Genomic DNA, 24,022 nt, shown 5'->3' on the forward strand with positions numbered 1-24,022 from the left:
ACGTGATCCGGCCAGGAAGGGAACAATACACTCGGGTCCTATGAAAACCCACACACACACAGGGACGTAGATATGTAGATGCCCAGAGTCATGACCATGCATAGACTCGGGACGGGGTATGTGTCTTTGCCAATCTGGCTGTTAAAATCGGCAGCGCAACAAAAGGAATCGCACACTTCAACGTTTTGAATTTGTAAAAGGATATTTTTCACATTATAATAAGAAATGAGGCTGAAGACGCGCCTCGCATGCTGTGTGGCTGTGGGTGCTGGGGAAAACCCAACCCAATGCCAAGCCCTCTTTGCATCTCTCTCTCCCTGACCCTACACTTTAAAATGCAGAACAGCTGAAAAATCATATAAACACAAATAATAAAATCGACAATTTGGCAAGAGACGCACGCACACACTCCCAGACACAACCAAACGCGCTAGATGAGTGTATCCATGTGTGGCTTTGTGTATGGGATGCGTATGTGTGTGTGTTGCAATGAGCACATAACCGAAAATGTACTGGCAACAAAACGTGCTGCGATTTCTAAAAAAGAGCCATGAAAATGCTCCAAGGATACAGACACACACAGGCAAAGCTCTGATGGAAAAATTCTCGTGTAATAGGCCTCAACCTCTTTGACCAGCTAAGTTTCTTATAAGGGGGGTATACGACCCTTTCTAACCCTAATGCAAACCATATAAAGTGCAATTCGTTACCAGCCAAAGAAACGAATCAATTAAGAAACATGCAACTAAATAATGAAAAGCCTATCCACCTGAATCGACAGTTTTTCCTTGTCAAGCAGCTAAAAATGTTGCCACTATTTTGGGTGACTCTACTAGTCTTCGCCAGAGCTACGGCGGATAATAAAACATTGTCGATACAGCCCAGGATATTCAACGGTCAAGAAACGAGCAGCGGTACCCTTGGCGGCATTGGTGTCCAGATATTCTATCTGAAGAAGCTCGTCTGCTCTGGCACGATCCTCTCGACGCGACACATTCTGACGGCTGCCCACTGCTTTGACGTTGGTAACCTGCAGTGGTTCCACGTGGTGGCGGGCAATACGAAAGAGTACGAAGGCCACACGAAGACCTCAACGAAGAACGTGCTCATAAAGATCAAGATTCATCCCGACTATAATAAAGAGAAGTTCATAGGTGACATAGCCGTGGCCAAGACCCTCTTGGTGTTGAAGAGCAATCGCGTTGGCTATGCCACCATCTGTCACTCCCAGCTGTTTCACAAGGAATTTGTCACCGTAGCCGGCTGGGGCATTGATGGCAGAACCGGACTCGGAGTTCGCAATAGACTGCACACCATGCGAGTGCCAATCGTGGATAGGATGCCCTGCGAGAAAGCCATTGGCCGCACCATTCCGAAAAATGTGATCTGCGCCGGCGGCTACGAGCATCGCACCCTCTGCAAGGGTGACTCTGGCGGACCCCTGTTGCTTATGAACGAGGTGTGCGGCGTCGGCACCTGGACATATGAATGCGGGGAATCCTCAAAGCCCGACGTATTCATGAGTGTCAAGTTCTATGCAAAGTTTATCAAAAACACAATGAAAAGTTTGGGCTACTAAAGGAATATCAGCTAAGCTGTACCCCAAATAAAAACTATTATTTCTATATTTTGTGTCTTCTTTCAGTCAGGACAGGTAGACCCAAGCGATCGATCCCATGAGCAATAAAATACAACCGTAATAAATCCATGGAGTTTCCCGTTTTAAATCAGCTTAAGCTTTGTAATAAACATTCCCGCATAGAATCTATTTTCCGAGAATTTCCAGAACCTTATTAAATGTAAAGTAGACACGCCAAGTTAGTTCTACATGCGCATGTATCATGTAAAATTGGCCGCTCTTTGCACCTACCTATCGTTCACGTGTCATCACCCCATTGCTTTGCTCCCGCTCTTTCTCTCTCTGTCTCTCTATCCAACCAAGCGTGAATGGAGAGGGCAAATTGCAGCATTGGCGCCTGCAACGGCACCACACACCGGCAAATCTCAGCAGAAAATAGTGGAAAGCCAGCAACAACACAAAAACACGCAAGCAATAAAGATATCTCAGCAACGGCGGGCAAAGCAAGGCAACAATTCTGCCGCCGCTGTCGCCAAGTTGCATCTTTTGTCTCTTTTTTGCCCACGCTTCTTAACGCGGCTCATCAGGTAGCCGACAACATTGCCAACTACTTATTTTTTGAATGCTTTCTCTCTCTGTAGCCGGCAACAAGTATCTGCTGCCCCGACTCAAGGTGAATCGATTTAAGGTGAGGACTCACTCCCGCTCTATCGATTTGTCAATGGTTTGCCACACCTTCTTTTCGAAATAAGCAAATATTGTGAGAGCCTTCTCTGGGATTGAGTCACCCAATTTTAATACACTGTGGGTCGGCCTCTGCAGTCGACAACATTGCCAACCTACTTTTTTCTTGAACATTCTGCCGCTGTTGCCGGCATCACGTCATTTCTGTATGCTTCGCCCCAAGGTGTACCAAAATGAGGTGAGGAATTCCCAAACCACCGAGATTCCCAGTTTATTTCCCACCCTCTCTTCAATGGTGAGTGCATTGTGTTTCTGCACGATCACTCAAACATGTGAAAGTATCACGTGGGAACGGCCTTACCTTATGTCAATACACTGTGGCCATCTTCAGCCGGCAGCATTGCCAACTATTTGTTGTATGCCACAGCGCGCTCTCTCTCTCAGCCTCGCTCTTTCTACCTAGCGCTGCTACTGTACTCCCTCCCTGTGCTGTGGGTCGCTCTCTGGTCTCTCTACTGCCCGCCCGTTCATTCCGTTTGATTTCTCAAAGTGAACGCGCGCAACGATCGCAAGCAGATCCCGTTTTCGAATTCCGAACCCAAACAAGCGCTGCTTCACTGCATCCCGAAATCTGGCATAAATTTGGTCTTCCGCGTGTGCGTATTTGTGTTTCTGTGTATCTGCAAGAGAGTAATTGATAGTGTGCCTTCAATTCAATCGATACAAACCAACTTTTAGTGTGAGTCAGAGAAACAAACAGTCTTCGATATGAGGGAAATCGTTCATCTGCAGGCGGGCCAGTGCGGCAATCAGATCGGTTCAAAGGTGCGTATAATTAATATTCAATTAGGGACGGCACAAGTCATTTCACACACCTTTCCTTGACTTTTCGCTACGTTTCTAACCTCACATGTTTAATTATAAAACACAACCCAAAGAGAGAAAGCAGCAAAACGTTCTTGCGCGCGCTCTCTGATTTTGTCGCTCATTCCTTGCCCCTCTCCCCACCCCGCGCATCAACGACCGTCTCTCGCTCTCTCTCTGTGTGTGCGCCCTGTCTCTCAGATTTGCTCTGCGTTGTGTTTGCAGCTGGGTGGCAATTGAAATTGGGGGCGGGGAGCGAAAGAGAGAGAGAGAGGTTTGGTTTATTCCGTTAGTTTGAGGAAACTATAGAGCTGCAAAAAAGCATAAAATAAACGAAATGGAACCGCAGCTAGTGCCAGCACTAGGGTTTATCTTATCTGTGGAGATATATGCACACATACAGGCACGACTTATCAGCATTACGCACAAAATTCACATTTTCGCAGCCTGGGAACAAAATGCTGTCCATATAAGACCATAAAATCCCCATTCAAATCCAAGGCAAACGTCTAGTACGACCTCTGTCAGGTGTAAACAATTAGCAAAGCGGTTTGGACGATGATGATGATGATGATCTCAACGTCCCAAGTTGGAACAAACCATAAGTAGATCAAGCTCAAGTGTAATCTAATCGGGGGAACAAGTTTATTTAAATGCAATACGTGTGCTTACTGTCTTCAAATAAATGTTCTGGAATGTATTCCGAAACTTCCACGAAGGTCTGTCTGCCTCTTTGATGCTTCCCCGTCATTAACAGGTTTATGTGTGTGTGTGCTGGTGCCACAACTCGTTTTGGGATAGTTTTTCACGGCATTTCTTGTGCCCAATTCCCGAGCTCATTCTCATTGTAGTACTCGCTACCCCCCTCCACAGTTGACTGAATTTACAACAATCAAGACTCATTTACGGGGAAGCAGCTGCCTCTTTATAAACGAGAGCTGGAAAACTATTCCCTCACGATTTGTATCATTTGGGAACACTGAACTGCTGGAAAAGGTAGCCAATTGCACCTGGCACATGTAATTAGGACGGCCAGCCGGCAGAAGCGGGTCTTTTATGAAGTGTCTGTATCTTGTAGCTGATGTATGTAGCTGACACAGTGACTCACACTTAGGCCAACCTGTGCGTGTCATATCGCCCAGTTGCTCCCCTCTAATCTATTAACTTGTTTACAAAACTTTAAACATAACTAGATGTCAATGTGGGCCCGATAAGAAGCAGAGCCCAAAAATAGCAATTACATATTGTTCTCAGCTATTTCTTGCGACACCCGGGGACTTATGCAGACTCAGATATGGAACATTGAAAGCCCAGCCCAGTACAGTGTCCCCGGAGTTCAGTTGTGTTCCATTGCGTGCATGTTAACAGGCAATTAAAAATGTCCAAATGGAAAGAGTCTTGTAAATCCAAAAACAAAACCGGAGTGACTGCCCATTCTAAGCTAATTTAGCGCATTCACATTCACTCGCTCAATTTGCGGCGCCATTAAAATCCAACAACATAATCATCAAGCAGCAACAAGAAGGAAAGACTAGCCGAAGCATTAGATACTCTGGCAGCATGTAACGCACTTTCCATTTGCTTCCATTGGAATTTCACGTTTACATGTGACTTTCATAGACAGTTGATTGACTGTTTTCAATAGTTCCTATCGAATGGTCTCTGTGGCCCCACTTTCAAACTGAAATTACTACTGCCGTCTATGCCTTGTACAAACGTTCGCTCAAAACCATAATACCCTCCTTCCTCAAGGGTGTACAGAAATAAAAAGAGCAACAACAACCTCTACGCGGGGCAGTCGTTGACGTTTGACACAGTTATTTTATTTTTTGTTCCTGTGTCTTTTCTCTGCATTTCCCAGAGAGCAGTTTTCTCCGCCCGTTTGCATATTTCGTTACGTTTCTCTCTTTTTGTTTGTTTTTCTTTTTTACACGCTTTTCCACTTAAATTTATATGTGCAATGTGCAAAAACATACCACACCACGCGCATATTTTAAAGCACTTTTTTGCGTGATTTGTTGGGTTAATTAGGACCCACTTTACAGTGATACAAAAGCTTTTTTGGGACAAAATCCATTGAATTTTATGCACCCCATTACGCCCCCAAAAAAATGCCATCATACTTTGCGACCTTTGTGGCGAGGCATTGTTGATCTAAAAAATATATGCAATTATTTATGAATATTTATGCAATTTTCCGCATATCGAAACTTTATAGATTGGAGGCATTATATTTTACAATAATAATATGGAACATATTGTGTGCAGTATTCTGTGGCCATCCATCCCCTATTCATGTGGGTTTTTTATACACACACACTCACATCGCTGGCGATATCCCGATTGCCCGAGCTTTAATTGAATGTCCTTTTGCTGATTAATTGGCTGTCAGTGTGAATTATTGCTGCAGCCTCAGAATAAACAAATAATAAATTTATGCAAAACTGCCTACGTGGCGCGCATTGAATAGTGAATTTATGCACAACAGCGTAAATGGCCAAAGCGCTTTTTATTTTAATTTTGATAAAAAAAAGTTTTTGCAAAACTAATTGCTCTGCCGATAAACGACAATGAGCAAACAAACGCACACATTCCACAAAGGAAAAAAAAGAAATTTCAGATTGATTAAACATTATAGATGAATAAAGGAAATCTTCAATTATGGCAACATTAGAGCATTGCCTTACAAGGAATATATGGGAGAATAATATTGCTCAAAGGAAGGCGGCAGAAATTAATTGTATTTGTCTGCTGTGTAAAATCAATTCTATAGAAAATCAACGCAGTGACATCTCAAAATTGGCCATGATATTTCCAAGAAGGTTTTCAATTGTATAGAATACTTCAGTCAAAACATCTCCCTCAACATTTTTCTATCCAATATATATAGACACAGACAATGGGTTTTACATTTTATTAGAATGCCTTTAAGACATCTTCCGGTGTGCATCAGGGGCCACTGAAAATTGATCACATATGTATGTGGCATATCCATAGCGAAGGCATTTTGGCCAAAGATGTTTGGCAGCTTTCTTTTTGGAGCCCTGCAGGCAGATGCGCTCTTGTTCTTCTTCTTTCATTATTTACATAAACCTAATTTTCCCTAAATCATTTTGCGAACAATAACAGGGGAAAATCTATTTACGAGGCATGGGCACATGCCATCTAAAGATGGAGAAAATGTCAGGCGGGAGGGAAAGTGCGGATGAAATTTATAGACGGAGCCAAGAACAGAAGAGCAGAAAGTAAAAAGAACCCCCAGAGCAGGAGACAATAAAATTAAAGAGTGGAATAAGCCAGGCCAAAGGGAACGTGAAACGGAACCTCAACGTGGCCTCAACGACATGCAAATTCCTTCTCACTCCGCTGCATCGTTTACGTATGTACACGAATGTGTTTGTGCATCTGTGTGAGGTTGAATGTTGGACGTAGTAGAAGCCTGCCTCAGGATACATTTGTTTAGCTTATAATGGAAGGGCATGGGCATGGGGCATGGCATCATCGAGCAGCACCAAAATAATGCACAAAATTGAATTATCGAAAGCGTTGGCGTTGGCGTTGGCTGCCAGGCTGACTGGCTGGCTGGCTCTGGCAACTATCGTAGCTATAATTTCTTTATGGTTACCCGATATGATGGGGGTTGGCCATGGGAGAGGGAATGCTCCTTTGGGGCACGTCATAGGTAATGCGCCCGGTCGTATGCAAATGCAATTTTCATGCGGCTTTCGATATGCGGCTATTGGATGTGAGTGAGGGAGCGTGGGGCATTGTAAAAACAAGCAGCTGATAACTTAGTTGGCATCTTTCCGTGCGAGATGCACTCCATTCATCCAGCCATCTATCCATTTGGTGAGTGTAATTGCAACCTAGATGCTTGTGGTTATGCCCCTTCCCATTGCACCCAATTAGATTCCCATTCTTGCTGCCACACAGACACACGCATACAGCAGGGAAATGCACATTGAGGCCAAGCTATACTCATGCAGCATATGCAGATCGCGTGCCCCGCAGAGAACGTCTTAGTCCACGGCTCCACGGAGTTTGCCGTTGATTAGCAATTGGCCAAAAAAAACAGGGAACAAGAAAGGGAACACTTGCCACATAACAGACGAGTATCGGCTTACTCCAAAGCAAGGGCATGGTCAGTGGCGTGCAGCACAGTCGCAGGTACAACAACAACAAATATACTTGAAAAAGGTAGAAATAAAGGTATTAACCTTTTTTATGTTGTTGTTCTTTTAGCGAAATATTTTTTAATTTACATAAAAATGCGTTTATGCATACCAAATGATGTTCCACAAACACACCCACACACACAGACACAGTTATACAGCTGGTAGAGTACGGTAGGGGCGAGTGTCACCTGTGAATAATACACTCATAATACAAACAGCTCTACCTTTTAGTGGATATACCTTGCTTGCGCCTAGATGTATGCTGACCGCGGAGCCGCGGTCGCAGAATGGATCCCTGGGAGGAGAATAACCAACCGGTCTTCGCTTCGTTGCACAAACTGATTATGAATAAACAAAAGATAATTTTTTATAAATAATTCCAACACACACAAACAATCCCTGTCACAGCCATAGCTGGTGCTGCTGTAGCGTTTGTTGTTGTTGTTTCTGTGCCATGATGGAATATACAATTACTTATTTACGTATGTATTTATTTTTTGTTTCGTTACGATTTTGCTTTGAGCATCATGCTAAATCGTTAAACAAAAAGAAGGAAACAAAATCAAATGAGAAAAAGAAAATGAAAAACCATTTTTGCATAAATATGAACTAGAAATAAATGGAAAAAGAACAGAAAACTACTTGAGGTAGTATCACAGCATGTAGCATGTGTAGGATGTAACATGTGCAGCATGTGTGCCGGCTGCACTTGTGGCTGGCACACATAAGCCGCTTCGGGTCGGTCCGACAGGTTGACCAGTCTCCCGGCAAATGGCAATTTGTTATTTATTCAACACTTTTAAAAAGCATTCCGCTCTTTTGCTCATTAATTTCTCATGTTGCTCTTAATGCCCCAGCCTGTTGCCACTGCAGCGCAGCACAGCCAGTATGACCCACACTGGCAAATGTGCAAATTGCATACTTTTGGGGCTAGAGGAGAGAGTGGGTGGTGTGGCATATGTTTCATTACCATTGTTATTCACAGCAATTGTATTTTTCCTGCCCTGTCCTGCCCTGCCTACTGTATTTTTCCTGTATTTTTGCACATTTTTTCAATTACTTTGGTAATTTTATATTATTGAAATTGCATGCCACAAATTGTAATTATTGCGCATTACACGAGAGATGCTGCCGCTGCTGTTGCACTCTCTCACTCTGGTAGATAGCAGATATCCATGAAAAATATGTTGCACTCTTGTAATCTCGTATTTACGTACAAATTAATAATACAATTCTCGCATAAAGCCACTTGGAATTCGCATAGCTTTATTCTCGCTTACAAAAAAACTTTTTATTTTATTTTATCCCGTTGCCCTAGGCGACGAATTATTTATGCATTTGGATTTGTCGGGCAACAAATTGCTTCCTTGCACAGGCTCCTGCGCCGATAAGCAGCCCAGGCCAGCGCGTGCCGTGTGGCCAACAGATATTCCACACAAATGGTAGAAAATTTATTGCAATCCGAAACATAATTAAGCCAAAATTAAAAAAGAAAAACACTGGCAAAAAATACCAATAATCAAGATTGGTCTTAGCCCCTCGCATTCTGTTTTCGATTATATTTCTATTGTATTTCCACGCGTTTCATTCGCTGTGTTATTTCTGCAAATTGCGTTGACTAATTGTGCAGACAAATACATGAAAATGCAAATGGTTTGCCTAAATAAATACGGGAGGGGCTTTGAGGAGAGTCATTTGGAATTTTCAATACCCTAACATATTGCAGCACCTTGACATTTGAGAGTCCTTTATTTTATAATTTATATTTTAAATTTGTACAATTTATTTCGGAATTTATTTATTGCTCTGTTTAAAATAAACAAAAAACCTAACAAATGCGATTTGACAACCTGATTAAAAACCAATGTGGTCAAAATATTTATCATTTGTTTTTAGTGTGTGTGTGTGTCTTTGTCTATAATTTATGTCAGGTATAAAGTCAGGGCAGGTGGGGAAAAGTGGAAACTGGGAAATGAATTGTTGAAAAGAAATCGGAAACCCGCCGAAACAAAACCACAAACAGGCGAAAACATTTACCAAAATTGTGAACTGGCGAATGGGATGAGAATCAACAGTCAGGTTCTGCGCACTGCCTAATGATTGCCAAACTCTGCAGATATATGGATGTATACGTGTACTCGTATATCAAAACATAATTTAAATTTGTGGTCTGTCAAGTTGGCGCAAAGCAAATTAATCAAAAATATTTTCCCAAGCTCCGATGAGCGCTGCAATTATTTTTGAGAGTGTTTCCACCGATTTCCAATCCAATTAAAAACTGGAACCTGAAACGTATTAGTTTCAGAATAGCCAATGAAATTAAAGGAGAGACTTTGGATGCTGCTGCTGCTGCTGCAGGATTCATGTGTCCTTTCGTTGATTGCATTTTACAAAATGAAGTTTTTTTCAATTTTCTGTATTTGCATTGGCCATACTTGTGTCCGCAGAGTCGTACTGTATTTCATTTCGGGTCTATTTGATAAACAATATTAATTGGATTTTTTATATGTTTTTATTCGCACATAAATTACTTGCCATTTTGCCTCCAAATGTCAATTAAAAAAACCAGCGTCCGACGGGGAAAACGAACACACACAGTTGCGGAAAAACAACAGGCAGCCACCCATCAAAATGGTCAAAGGGAAATTCACGCTCGGCCGTAATAAAAATTAATTTCAATGCGGAATCATAAAAATTGTTATAGGATATATTCCATTACCCTGCAAATGGGCAAGTTTTATCAGCAAATGCAGTCGCAGATACAGATACTGATGCAAAATATTTCAAAATTGATTAATAGAGCGAAAGTTTCTTCAGTTCTTTATCCCTGAGTTTTTTTGTCCTATTTACAGAGTTCTGCGCACTGCATTTCGTAACCATTAAATGCCCAACAAATATTTGAGCGCAGATCATAAAAAGCGTGAATTATTTTGATGGCAACCGCCCCTTTGCGATTCGCCCTTCACTTGAGAAAACGTACAGCAAAAAAGTGTAATGCTATTGTTGTCATTAATAACACAACAGCGATTCATTTGACCAGCACTTCATAAAGCCAGCGATGAGACCACAATCCATACAAAATACGGCTGTTTGGGAGGGTTAAAATAGTGCCACAAATACATAACATGTACAGATGCAAACACATCCCAGTTGCAAATATGGAAAGTTATTATAGGAAAATGTCTGGGATAGAGAAAGGGCCAGCGAGACATCTTTGAATTGTGGATTTAATACGAAATGATGGGCTGCATGACCCAGCGGCATCTTTTGGATTTCTTTTTGTGTTTGTCAGAGACAAAGGCTTAGGATTAGCAAAAGGTGCAGTTCCTCAGAACGGATCATTAGCAAAACAATTGCAAAGAATTAGCTTTTTCCACGTAGAGCTATCTCCCTCTCTGCTTGCCTTTTTCTGGTTTTGTTTTGCCTCAGATGGCTGGGCCCTCAGACTGGTAGATGGGGCAGGTACTTGCCGTTTGATGCCACATGGTGTCTGCACACACACTCATAAACACACACACACCTAACGAGTACGAGGCAACACTTCCGCCGCCCTGACACTGTTTATTTATTCAGCTTTTGGGTGGCACAGTTTGGTGGTACTTAGCAAGGGGCATGAACTTCATATCGCTTACCATATAAATATTATTATTATTATTACCCTCTTTGCATCTTCGCTCTTACCCATCCAAAAGAATGATAAAGTGCAAGTCGAAAGTCGTTTATATGCATACGCCAGTCGTAAAGCAAATGTATGGAGAGGCCATGGCCATTAGCAAATATTTTGGCAACCCTTCAGAGCAGCCACCAAGCAGGGAAACTCCTGCAGCAACGCTTGACAATTTGAGGGATCGATTTATACTTTGCCACTAGCTCCTCAAAACTGGGCATAGATCATAATCACCAACAACATACGGAGGCAACATTAAGGCACCTGGGCACAAATCAAAACTGATTTTGAGGCCATGTTTGCCCTCTGCTGTGACCAGAGAGTAGCAAACAATCGAAACCACGCATGGCCCAGACTGAACACACACAGATACACAGCGTAGATACAGATACACACCATATGCACATTAGTTAAGTCAATAGGCAGGGGCAGGCAGGTCTCTTGGACCAACGAAATATACAATAAATATTTACATATCTAAATCGACAATTATTGAAATCTCAATTGAAATTGTTTGAGAGCCACAGCACGGTGCGTGTGTACGTGTGTGTGTGTTAAATGAAGCCATACCTAGATACAGATACATATAGATATAGGTGTATATACATATATAATCGTGTGGCATGGGCAAAAAGCAATACATTGACAGCAATTGTGAATGTGGGTGGTGGGAAACCACAGAGGCGACAGATGCCATCATATGGTTAACCCTCAAAAGCAATTGTTTCGATATTTACCAATAGCCGAGGGTAGGCACGAAAGCTTTAAACCCCAATTTTAGCTGTATGAAAATGTATTTTATAATCAAGCTAAATTCCAAGCAAAAATGTTGCATTGTCCAGCAAAACCTTTGGCGGTTCGCGGAACTTCTCTGGCAGCCCTACTACCTCACGGGGCAAACTGTGCGTTTGAGTTATGCGTATTTTAATTATAAGCTATTTGATGTTGCACTTAGACTGCGTCATCGTTGTCCTTGCACCCAAACACGCGCCTAGCGGGCAGGCAGAATGGCAGGCGGCATACCCGTAAGCACATGTCTCTGTTTATGTATTGATATATGTATGTATGTATATGACCACACAATAAGCCGAAAGCCGAATGACCAATACTAATGAACAAATATTTGCATATCCCAGGAGCTCTAGGCAAGAGTCTTTAGCCAAGAGGCTGCACCAGCAGTTTCCTACAGCAACCTGCAGTCCGACCTACTCTGCCCTCTCTCTGCTCTCCTGCTGCATTCCATTCCTCCTCTTCTATGTTGATTAAATTAGTTAGAGCCTGCCATAATATCATGAATTTACCAAAACGAGCGAATAGCCCATACGCACTTTAATGCCCCACAAGCAAACGCGTAAAAACATTCAGAAAATTGTTAAATAAAAACACAGAGAGGGGGAACGGGCTGACCGTAAGAGAAACGAGGCGCCCGCCACGCACTGATAATGACAATTAGTGGCCACATTTAAATTGATGCACTTGACGATAAATGCAATTGCAAATGCAGTTGCAGCTGCAGCTGCAGCATGCCAGATACAAAGGGTAATTTACACAAACACCACGACGCACACACACACACACACAGACAGGGAGACAGCAAAAAAATGTGAATTTTTCTGGCGTGTACCGAACTCCCATACGTGCCGCACGATTCGCGAAACTTTTGCACGGATAGAGCCATAAATTGCAGGCTGCATTGCCGATTGCTTCATTGCGCTGGGCAAGGCCTACGTGAGAGTCTAATTATGTTCTCTGTACTCCCCATCATACCACAAAAAAGTATGCTATATCCTTGAGCCCCTAAAAGCAGGCTACAGCTATGGCATTCGCACAGTTTTATGGCCCTAAACGAAGCTGACCAATAAAGACAACATGGCCGGGCGGGTTATAACTGTCGAGCTGTCGATAAGATCCTTTTAGTGTTATTACAAAAAATATGCTTACAGCAGGCGCGCCTCACCCTCAACCCGATCTGCAAGCGTGGGGGATTTCCCCTACCATTAAACGTAGTTTGGGGTACAATTCGTTATTTTTCGCCTGGCGCTCACATAAATTGCATTTTTGAGCAGTTCAATGGAGACGGATGGAGCGCGCACGCAGATGGAGCTTGAAGGGATTGGGAGGGCATTACGTTTTTTTTTTCAGTTTTGTTTCTTTTTGTTGCTCTCAAAATGGTTTATGGCCCGTCGACTGCCAAGTGTCATCCATCGATGTGCGGCCGTTAAGTTTCCCAGCGTTGAGTGTGTTATTTTGGACATTTTCATTCGCTTTTTTATGGCGCTGACAAGGGTTCTGGCAGTTTCCATTGCCTCCCCCCAACCCAATCCGCGGCCAAAGCTCATTACTCTAATGGATAACCAAAATGCAATTCCCGCCAATCCTCGACACCAGGACACACACTCGCTTTCTCTCACATTCAAATAGATTTTTGGTGGAATGGTGCAAAAATTAAAATAAATTAACTTGTTTCGCGCTTTCGCATTTTAAGCGTTTTTGGTTTGGCGCAAATCGGCGCGGATTTGTCGCACATTTTGTAAATTGGCAAATGATCGAAATGCGCACGGGAATCGTGTTTATTATTTTATAATTAGTTTAATGCCCGTGGCCCGAAAATTGAATTGGAATTCTAGTTTTACGCTCTCTATCCGTGGGCTGGGTCAAGAAGCTAGCCGAGAACAGGACACATGTGTGGTGTGGTGTGGGTGTTGGTGTGTGTGTGTGTGTGTAGGTTGCATTAAGGCCCAGTAATTGCAAACCCATATGCGGTTTGTATTTTTAATGATTTTTACGCGGCCATGCGTTGGCCGAGAATGCGCTGAATGTTAATTAGAAATGAATATTTTTTTACTTATCGAAACTTATGGCTGTTTAATTATATATTTTAATTGAATTTTAATACTTTTTCTGGGATGTCAGGCTCTAAATTATTACTTTTAATTTTTTATTTAGTGCTCTATTAGTGGGAGACTCAATCTAATAATTCAGTCTAGCGGAATATCCAATAATAATGTACAGAAAATAAAGGAATGGTCTTAATGGTGAAATTCACTTTGTGGAAAATCTCCAAGGAAATCTCCGAGTTTGCCTGAAGACAAACTTGGCCATCATTTAATATTTATTGCTGCAAACGTTTATTATTTATGTGAGCCGCGAGGCGGTGGAACATCAAAACATTTCGTATGCAAACGCAGCTCAGCTTCCAAGCTACGCTGCCAATCCGCCGCCATGTGCTCCCAGTGCGCACTTCCGGTGCGAAATGCACTTCCGGCGCCGTGCGTCGTGCGACCTCGCATCTCGCGTCTCCGCTAGATTGTCCTTTTGTTGCCGGAGGAACTAGAAGCTTGCCGCAATTAATTTATGCAAGTCTTGCCCCCCACTTGACTTTTGTTTCGGGCTTTCTTTTTTCCGTTTTTTTTTTGTTCTTCTATTTTTTGCACACGCTTTGGGAATTTTAATTTTGGATTTCTTTCAAGTCGCAGCCACACACAAAAAGCGGAACGCCACAGCCACAAAACGGCGCCGCTTTGGTCAACGCACGCAGCTCTTTGTTTACTTTTAATTTGATCATTTCTTCGTCCTTCGTCCTTAGTCTCACAGTTACTTTTTCTTCTTTTTTTTTCTCTGTGTATTTTTAGCCAGGTTTTCTCCTCGCTTCCTTTTTTTTAGCCGCGGACTTTTTCACATGAACGCAATTTTGTAATTAAGCAATTTTGACCGCAGACCAGCAAAAAGTTTTTAAGCAAATGAAGGCAGCGGTAATTGTTTTTTTCTTCTTCTGTACATCCAGGTCTGACTTTTGGGGATCTCTTTTGGCGGAGTGGTTAGAAAACTGATGGCCTGTCTCTGGCCCACTTTAACCCACTTCAAAGCACACACACAAACACCCCCGTTCGGTGTGTCAAAAAGCCAGCTTCAGGGTTGACGGGTTGCTAGCTCAAAAAGAGCTCAAGGAAAGTTTTCATAAATAAATTATGCCAGAGAATAGAATTCAGCAGAAAGAAAACGCTTATCGAACACACATTTGAATTTTCCCAGCGGCAACAAGTTGAGGGAGTTGGGGGTGGGATGGACATGCGGGTGGGTGACAGGCAAAAGGATTGTTGCCTCCCAATGCAAATCAAAGTTATTGTCAAACGAAAAGTGTCCACCGAAGCGTACAATTGAGTGTCATATTTCCATGCGAGGACCAACAAACTTTCCGCCACTCGAAAAGTTTTCCTGGCCAGCGATTTTTCTTGTTGTCTTGCTTTTAGTTTTGGGCCAACTTGTTATCATTGTTGCGTGTCTAAGAGCCAATGGAGGAGCACAAACTTTTCAAGCAGCAGCAGCGGCAGCAGAATAAACATTTATGCGGCTCTGGGATTAGCATCCGCAACAGCAAAAGGACGTGTGTGTGTGCGTGTGGCAGAATGTGCATATGCTTTGGGGGCACAAGCATTTATGTGCAATCAAGCGTTATCAAATTCCCATTTTTTTGTTGGGGGAACTTTTACAACTACCTGTACCCCATTTATATTTCTCCTTTGTGTCAGCGCTTTAGCGCAGGAGACTTAACTATTTATGGCACAACTGAATGTATGAGTACTCACGAATGTGACTCAAAGTGCTGCTCGATGGATTGCCAGACAAAAACTTGACATTCCAATGAATAATTTAAGATGTTTCTGTTCAGAAAACATTCTTTATAACCTCTTGAATGGGGTATTATGATGTTGGTACAGCATGAAAAGGCACCCTTTTCTACCTTTTATCATTGTTGATTGAGTTGTGTCACAGTATAGGAAGACATCTGATGTAGAACAGAATATTCGCTTTGCCAGTGATAATTGCTGCTCGAATCGAGTTTCCCCTGATAAGGGAATGTTTGTTGTTCTTGTTGTTGGACTGTTCTGCCCAGCATAAACTATGCAGAATCCAGAGCCTGAAATCGTAAAATTTCAGCTGATTTTGTGTTGGCAGGCCAGAGCACAAAATTGTATTACCCTCAGGTGCTTCAGGTGTTTTACATCAAAATTCATATTTGGTAATCAATCTGACTGTCCTCCTGCGGCAGATGCAAAAGGAAAAATAAAATAAAATAAAATAAAAAGAATGATGGTGTATAAAATAGGGACAAATGAAATTCATAGCCCTGGGCTACCACTCCGTCTCTCTCTGGCTCTCGACTGGTGGCTGCCTTTAAGTCCATTAAAAATCATTTCGATCAATGGGGGGCACTCGCGCAGAGGCCAGGCCGGTCGCACATTGCGATTTTCTCACAATTAGCATTTTTGCCAATGCACCCCCACTCCCACAGCCACAGCCACTGCCACACCCACTCCCAATGCTTTCACAGCAAGCCGGCACCTGCACACTCGCTCACCTGGCCACTGGCGGGCGGAAAGGAGAGAGGAGAGACAGCGAGGCAGAGCGATTGAAACATTTTTAAAAATTTGAAATTCATATGCGCAGCAAACGTGAAATGTTTTGCCAAGCGTATTGTGCAATGAAAAATAAAGAAAAAGCAAAGCAGTGGGCAGGAACCTGTACAGAAATACAGAAAATAAAACAAATTGAAAAAAAAATAAACATGCGGCAGGCAAGAAAAATTCCTGTGTAAATAAATTTGGAATGGAAGGAAGGAAGGAGGGCAGCGGCATGTGTGGGCGAAAGGGAGAACTTCCAATATAAAACACCTAAAAGGATTCAATTATTCCCGCTCGTTACACAACAACAACAGCACGAAAAAAAAAACAGGAAGTGTGCCCCTGAAAGTATGCAACAGAAATTGCTCACGGCATGTAAAGTGCTCTCTCCTCTCGGTTTTCCCTCGATGCACCCATCAGTCTTTGCTGTTGTGAGTGTGTGTGTGTTGAGTGTGGGGCATGATATCGTATGCAGCATATGCACGCGCATAAATCGACAACAGATAGGCGAAGTAAGGACACACGGGGCTGGTACTCCACTCTGATGGTGCTGGCAATAAAACCAAGAGCCATGTAAAAAGGACACTCGTATTTATATGCATTGATTGCCAAAGCAATGCAATACAAGCACAGGCGCATACACACGCAGAGAACCATTGATTGTAAAATAATATTTCTGTGTGCCAAAATACAACCAAAGAGGAGAAGGATCAGAAAAAAAGAAATGAAATTTGCACGAAATTTTCATTGGGGTGGCGCCGCTTGCTGTCATAAAAAAACACGCATACGTCGCGTGAGTGAAAGACATGCACACACAGACACACAGACACACACACGCATACATAAATATGCAAATATGTGCTTACTTCAAGCGTTCCGCTTCGTACCTTCTATGGGGGATTAGAGTTGGTTTTCATTATTATGCAGCACTTAAAATATTATTTCAAACTGTATTTAAGTCTCTAAGATTTTGTATTTATTTTTTAAATTTGTATTTGCAGTTCTGGGAAATCATCTCCGATGAGCATGGCATCGATCCCAATGGCTACTACCATGGGGAGTCGAACATGCAGCTGGAGCGCATCGATGTCTACTACAACGAGGCGAGCAGCGGCAAGTATGTGCCACGTGCCGTGCTGATCGATCTGGAGCCGGGCACCATGGACTCGGTGCGCTCCTCACCGATGGGCCAGCTCTTTCGTCCCGACAACTTTGTCTACGGACAGTCCGGAGCGGGTAAGTGTGCACACAGAACGAAGGTGTGACCCCTGACCTCTGACCCACCCTTATCAGAGCTAATGCATTTCCGTTGCACTGCTCGTTAATGCGTGGCATGTCCAATGCGTCGTGCCTTGTCCTGCCGCTTGCTGCCTGCTGCTTTTGTTTTTACCAGTTGTGTGGCAGAGACAACGAAAACAGCAGCGAACATTGTGCGGCTTTTGTCATTGCTTTGATAAGTACGAGGACGAACTAGCAGCCGCCAGATGACATGATGCCATGGCCAACATGCGGCCTTGTTATCACAGGCACAGGGCTTATCATTGCGGGGCGGATGGAATGGCATGGCTGAGGCCCGGCCGCTTGATTGTTTTCCCTGTTCGTTGATGTTGGTCAATTGCCTCGGGCAGTGTGCTGTCTCATCCTGCTCCTGCTTCTGCTCCTGCTCCTGTTGCTGTTGCTGTACTGATGATAATTGCAATTATGAAATGGCCTGCGGATGACGATGAAAATTAATTTTCCACATGTCCAGCTGTGCTCCGCCCTGTTTCCCTGTCTCTGTTCATTGATTAGATAAGTAATTGTGAATGTCTCCTCTCATTTCAGGCAACAACTGGGCCAAGGGCCACTACACAGAGGGAGCCGAACTGATCGACTCTGTGCTGGAGGTGCTGCGCAAGGAATCCGAGGGCTGTGATTGCCTGCAGGGCTTCCAGCTGGCGCACTCTTTGGGCGGCGGCACTGGCTCCGGCCTGGGCACACTGCTCATCTCCAAGATACGCGAGGAGTATCCGGATCGCATTATGAACTCCTTCTCCGTTGTGCCCTCACCGAAGGTAAGCTGTTTGGACCACCCCTGGCCCGTGCCACACATCATCCTCATTATGCTCATGACGAGTGCAATCCGCTTAGCAAAATCAGCTTACAAATCACGTAGTTTTTTTTTTGGTGGGGGGACCACGGTGTCATTGATGTGGGGTCTATAAGCCGACCCAACCCGCAGACCCGCAGACCCGCAAGCGCTTTACACCTGCACGCGTTTTTGGCCAAATTAGCAAGGGAAAGCCACAACGCACCCGCCCGTAACACCCACGTTCGAAAGTATGCCACAAATGTTGTTTTATTTATGCAATTCATACGCCAAATTCAATTGGCGAGCTTTGTGCACTGCCTCGGCCGGGTTCACGGCTTTGTCCAAATAATTCTAATTAATTTGCAGGGAAAATTAGCGCGGCGGCCATCGTGCCATCGGGCCAGCGGCTAAAGCCTAATTGGCACTGCAGTTTTAATGCAATTTAGTGCCAAGAGACCATCCAGACCAGGGTTCGGGCCCGTGCCCTGCCTCAGGGGCCACTCGGGGGCACTCCCCAACGATATCTTTTTTTTGTTGCTTGCCTTTTTTTGACACGCCTCAATTGTGTGCTTAACTAACCCAGATGCATATGTATTTGTTGTATATAATGTAGACACACGGATGTTGCACGTGGTAAGCCTTCATTTGCATTATTCGCATTTAATTACATTTTGGACATTTAATTAAATTAATTCAGTGCAAAATGAATTGGCAGGTGGCAGAGAAATGCACCGCAGGGGCTAGACGTTCAAATTTCAGAGCTTTATGATTACATGATCATAATTTTGTTCAGCCTTAACGATGGAAAACTCTTTGCTGTGGCATGTTATCGAGAGATATTAAGCAAAGTCTAATCGAAAGTATTGATGGAACCGACAACCGACTGACAAGTTTTATCATCAAAATCTGCTTTCCTTTCTTGTTAAAATTAAAGCTACATTAAACTATATTTCCTGACAAATGACAAATTTGACAAATTTAATGCTTTATTTTATGGCTAAATTCGGAGAACAACAACCTGTTGGATCCTGTTTGCATTCTAGTTTGAGATTTTTCACAGGCCCCCTGAGAGGAGACAGAAGGGGGTGCGCCCTGTGAGGCGTGAAATTAACATTTGACACAATAGATTTTATGGATTTTGAAGAACAAAACTTATTGTACATTTCGAATTTGTGTGTTAAATTTATTACCGTCACAGCTGAATGAACAAAACGAACTATTGGTAGGACAAGCAGTCCTCTGCCTTAACCCTTTGCCAGTTGCCAACTTTGTATCCCCAATTTCAAAGAGCTGCCTTCCCTTTTGGCATGTCGTTATTTATGGGTCGCTGGGCTAACCGCAATGTTTTGGCTACGGCGGTAATTTTATTGCGGCCCAGACCGACACATGACTGTCTGTCACTCCATAACGGCCATAATATGTCCGCATGGACACAGCACAGAACATGCGAATAAATATATGTGTAGTGAATATATTTTAATAGTTTTGCAGTCGTTTTGCAGGCCACACACTTTACACAATTTATGCAAATGCAGAACCAACAAAATTATATCAGAAGCGGGAGCGGGTGGTAATAATAAACTGTTCATTGTAGAGTTTTTTTTTTTGATTTTGCCACGAATCAAAGGAGTTCTGCTGCTGCATAGGCACTCGTAAATCCTGCAGCCAGAAACGAGTATTTGGCAACAAAATCTTGAATGCATATGCCCGAGCATGACTCATTAGTATTAACTGTACACGTACGTGTGTCCCTGCGTCTGTGTGTACACTGTTGAGGTGTGTGTGTCTGTTGTCCACCTTATCGCTCGAGGGCTGGCTGGTTGGGACCATTAAATAATTGCCCCACTTTATGTGTACACACATTTCGCATACAGCATACCCAAAACTGAGACTCGAACTGAAGTTTGTCGCATGCCGCAACGTACCCCCACAAGAGCAATGCATCTGGCCCAAGCAAATATAGAGGGCAAAGCAAAGATTATACATAATTTTCAATTTGCAGCACACACTTGGATGTACAAATGTACAAATGTGCATGTGATTGTCGATGTTTGTGCAACATGCAACTGCATTTATGCAACAACTCGGTGCCTGAGTGCCGCTCGAGGCCCGACACAGGATCACAGCATTAACACATATGTATATAGGGCTGTGGCAGTTGCACTTGCAAGTGCATTCGAAGTGCAGCCTCTTGGGCGGGAATGCATTTTTCATGTCGCATGTCCCAAGCAAATTGCCAGAAATTCGAAATTCGAACCAAAGAAAATGGCAATTCGAGTGACCGAGTGGCTCATCTTTGACAACATCTCTACGAGTATCTGCATACATGGCCCAAAGGCACTTGTCAAAGGCATTTAGCAGAGACTGCTTGCTCATCATTCATGGGCATCATCAACCTGCCACTCCGGATTGAGATTTAAGCACAGATTCGAAACTCTTTGTATCCATTTATTAAACATTTAATATCGAAAAACCAAAATCATTTTGCTAATTAACATTATCTATTTCGTTTTGCCTTCTTTTCCTGCATGTGTTCGTTCGTTCGCCTAACCAACAAACAATCAGGTATCCGATACCGTTGTGGAGCCCTACAATGCCACGCTCTCCATCCATCAGCTGGTGGAGAACACAGACGAGACCTTCTGCATTGACAACGAGGCTCTCTATGACATCTGCTTCCGCACGCTGAAGCTCTCGTCGCCCACCTACGGGGATCTGAATCATTTGGTTTCTGTAAGTGCATTTCGTTGAACAAACCAGTCTAATGCGTGTGTTTTTGTTTGTCCAATTCCCCACCCAATCCCCCTTCGATGAATGGCGACACCAGGTGTCAGAGGTAGTGGTCGAGCCGTACAATGCCACATTGTCGGTGCATCAACTGTGCGTGGACACAGACGAGACATTCTGCATTGACAATGAGGCCTTGTATGACATTTGTTACCAGAGCCTGCGCCTATGCTCGCCCACCTACGAGGATCTGAATCACTTGGTGTCCGTAAGTAGCAGCCACAAAATGAAGACACGGAGCCACCAGATTGGAGCACAGGAGCCTCGCCATGGACTACAACTTCGCGTCATCAAACGAAATAATTGTTCTAACTGACATTTTTCTCTTCCTACCAGGTCACAATGTCTGGCGTTACCACCTGCCTGCGTTTCCCTGGCCAGCTGAACGCTGATCTGCGCAAGCTGGCGGTGAATATGGTTCCATTCCCGCGTCTGCACTTCTTCATGCCCGGCTTTGCCCCACTGACCGCCAAGGGATCGCAGCAGTATCGAGCCCTCACCGTTGCCGAGCTGACGCAGCAGATGTTCGATGCCAAGAACATGATGACGGCCTGCGATCCCCGACATGGACGCTACCTCACGTGTGCCTGCATCTTCCGTGGTAAGTGCCACCACCAGCAATGCCTGTTGACGGAACTTCTCCACAGGGTGGGAATCTACAAAAGAAAAATAGTTTTTTAACAACAAACCCGAAACACCTTCACGCAAACGCGCAGATCCATCCATCTAAACGGGCGATGGGTGTGGGCGGCTTATCCGTGAAACTTTGTCACTTTGTCAGGGCCACCTGGTGGCGCACCTGTCCTATGACGGGTCATAGGCTGCCGCAGGGCACGTAGAAGCAAAGGAAAACGGCAACAGCGACAATTTTATTAGCAAACAGAATGCCTACTTATGGGCGCCACTAAAAATGATTAATGCAACCTGGGTTTCTGGCGGCTAAAAAGGCTGCAATCCGTCAACGCGCACGTAGCGCAAATTTGTTAGCCTTCCGCGTCCTACCCACCCTCGAAGTTTGCCTGCTGCAGGAGTGTCGGCAAGGGTGGCGGAATTTTTTTTTTGGCTTGCGCTAATTTTTAAATTAATAAACTGCTGTGCGGCGCCCAAAAGTATGCCGCATAATATTTCATTTGCTATTCCTTGTGTACCACTCTCGCTCTCAGGCCTGTCCTTTGGCTTTGGCTTTGGGATTGGGCTCTGCCACTGCCACTTCCGCTGCCTTTCTTTTTGACTGATGACTCGAAAAACGCGCGTAATTAGAAATTTACTTTCAAGATCCATTGGGGAATTACGACCACCGCCGAACACGGGCGGGACCAAAGCCTAACTAATCATGCTTGAACGTGACTTTGGGACCTGCACGGGCGCCTCGTGCCCGATTCCACTGCGTCCACTCAGGCTCAGACTCCGACTGACTGCCAGAAATACTTGCAAAATAATTAATCACAAAAATGTGTTCTGGAAGCAGAAACAACAACAAAAAATGCCAACGTTGGAATTGAAACAACTTTTTTAGTTACCTCCTGGGACTGTTTGTGTCAAGGTGCCCCTGCTTCCGATTCCAATCCCTGTCCCTGTGGCGTCTGTTGCGCCTAAGAGACGACTCCGACTCCAACTCTGACTCCGACCAGGTGGCAAAGTACGCTGTTAGGGCTTAGAATCCGTTTAGTATTTCATATTCAGGGATTTGGGGATTTGCCTTGGCGCTCATCAAAGCAAAACATGGCGTTTGATGTAAATGTGGGGGGGTAGGGAGACACTGCCACTGCTTTGGGGAAATGCGGATGGGATTTTTTCACCAGACCCGCCTCGCCGATTACAATCATTTTTTGTTCACGCTCTTCCGCTCAATAATTAACAGGTCCCATGTCCATGAAGGAGGTGGACACGCAAATGCTCAACGTGCAGAGCAAGAACAGCAGCTACTTTGTCGAGTGGATACCCAACAATGTGAAGGTGGCCGTCTGCGATATTCCACCACGTGGCCTCAAGATGTCCGCCACATTCATTGGCAACTCGACGGCCATTCAGGAGATCTTCAAGCGCATCTCTGAGCAGTTCACCGCCATGTTCCGTCGCAAGGCCTTCTTGCATTGGTACACAGGCGAGGGCATGGACGAAATGGAGTTCACTGAGGCGGAGAGCAATATGAACGATCTGATATCCGAGTATCAGCAGTACCAGGTGCGCTTCTATCAATATAACAAACCCCATGCCAGTACTCATTCAACATCTTCGCATTTTAGGAAGCAACTGCCGACGATGAGGTTGAGTTCGATGAGGAGCAGGGCGAGCATGAGGGCTACGAGTCGGAGGTTCTGCAGAACGGCAATGGCGAGTAGGAACGGACTACTAGCAACCATCATAACTGTTTTCTGTATACTATTATGTAAATTATTTGACAAGTCATCACCAGACAAAGGCTTCAAATAAATATCTAGTAAATATAGTAAATCTTATTGATGGATTTAAACTGCTACCCTCAACACTGCAGTCACCACTTGGCTTATTTTACAGGGTAAACAAATCTCAGAAATTTCTGTAAATGTTCCATAAAATGAAGCAAATTCCCTCCATGCATCGCGATGGATCAAACCATTCTGTGGTCAGGATATCTTTTAATTTTAATTTCAAATGTTTTGACTTTTTTCCCATCCATTTTGGTACTGGATCTAGTCAGCCTTTGAATAAAATGGAATATTAAGCCAACCCCTTCCACCACTTCCATTTTTCACCACCCCCTCAAATCGAACGCAAGCCATTAGATTAATAGATAATAGACTTATCAGGCAG

The 24,022-nt window shown here is 43.9% G+C and overlaps 2 protein-coding genes across 2 annotated transcripts; both read left to right on the top strand.

Moving 5' to 3' along the window:
• The first annotated feature begins 792 nt into the window (after positions 1–792).
• Positions 793–1,584, top strand: LOC117582923 (seminase). Its single transcript, XM_034271020.1, has one exon. The coding sequence runs from the start codon at positions 806–808 to the stop codon at positions 1,577–1,579; it is 774 nt and encodes a 257-aa protein (XP_034126911.1). The 5' UTR covers positions 793–805; the 3' UTR covers positions 1,580–1,584.
• A 1,211-nt stretch (positions 1,585–2,795) lies between these two features.
• Positions 2,796–23,683, top strand: LOC117583686 (tubulin beta chain). The gene is made up of 7 exons (XM_034272161.1): positions 2,796–3,088; positions 17,373–17,607; positions 18,196–18,425; positions 21,008–21,175; positions 21,566–21,830; positions 23,091–23,413; positions 23,476–23,683. Exons 1-7 carry the CDS (start codon positions 3,032–3,034, stop codon positions 23,569–23,571), a joined length of 1,374 nt encoding a protein of 457 aa, XP_034128052.1. The 5' UTR covers positions 2,796–3,031; the 3' UTR covers positions 23,572–23,683.
• Positions 23,684–24,022: the final 339 nt, after the last annotated feature.

Source organism: Drosophila guanche, unplaced genomic scaffold, assembly GCF_900245975.1.
Source record: "Drosophila guanche unplaced genomic scaffold, DGUA_6, whole genome shotgun sequence".
In the NCBI taxonomy this organism is placed as follows: Eukaryota; Metazoa; Arthropoda; class Insecta; order Diptera; family Drosophilidae; genus Drosophila; species Drosophila guanche.

Coding starts and splice junctions, on each gene's coding strand:
- LOC117582923 (XM_034271020.1), top strand. CDS start 806: ATGTTGCCACTATTTTGGGTGACTCTACTAGTCTTCGCCAGAGCTACG.
- LOC117583686 (XM_034272161.1), top strand. CDS start 3,032: ATGAGGGAAATCGTTCATCTGCAGGCGGGCCAGTGCGGCAATCAGATC. Junction 18,426..21,007: donor CCGTTGTGCCCTCACCGAAG/GTAAGCTGTTTG, acceptor ACAAACAATCAG/GTATCCGATACCGTTGTGGA. Junction 21,176..21,565: donor ATCTGAATCATTTGGTTTCT/GTAAGTGCATTT, acceptor TCTTCCTACCAG/GTCACAATGTCTGGCGTTAC.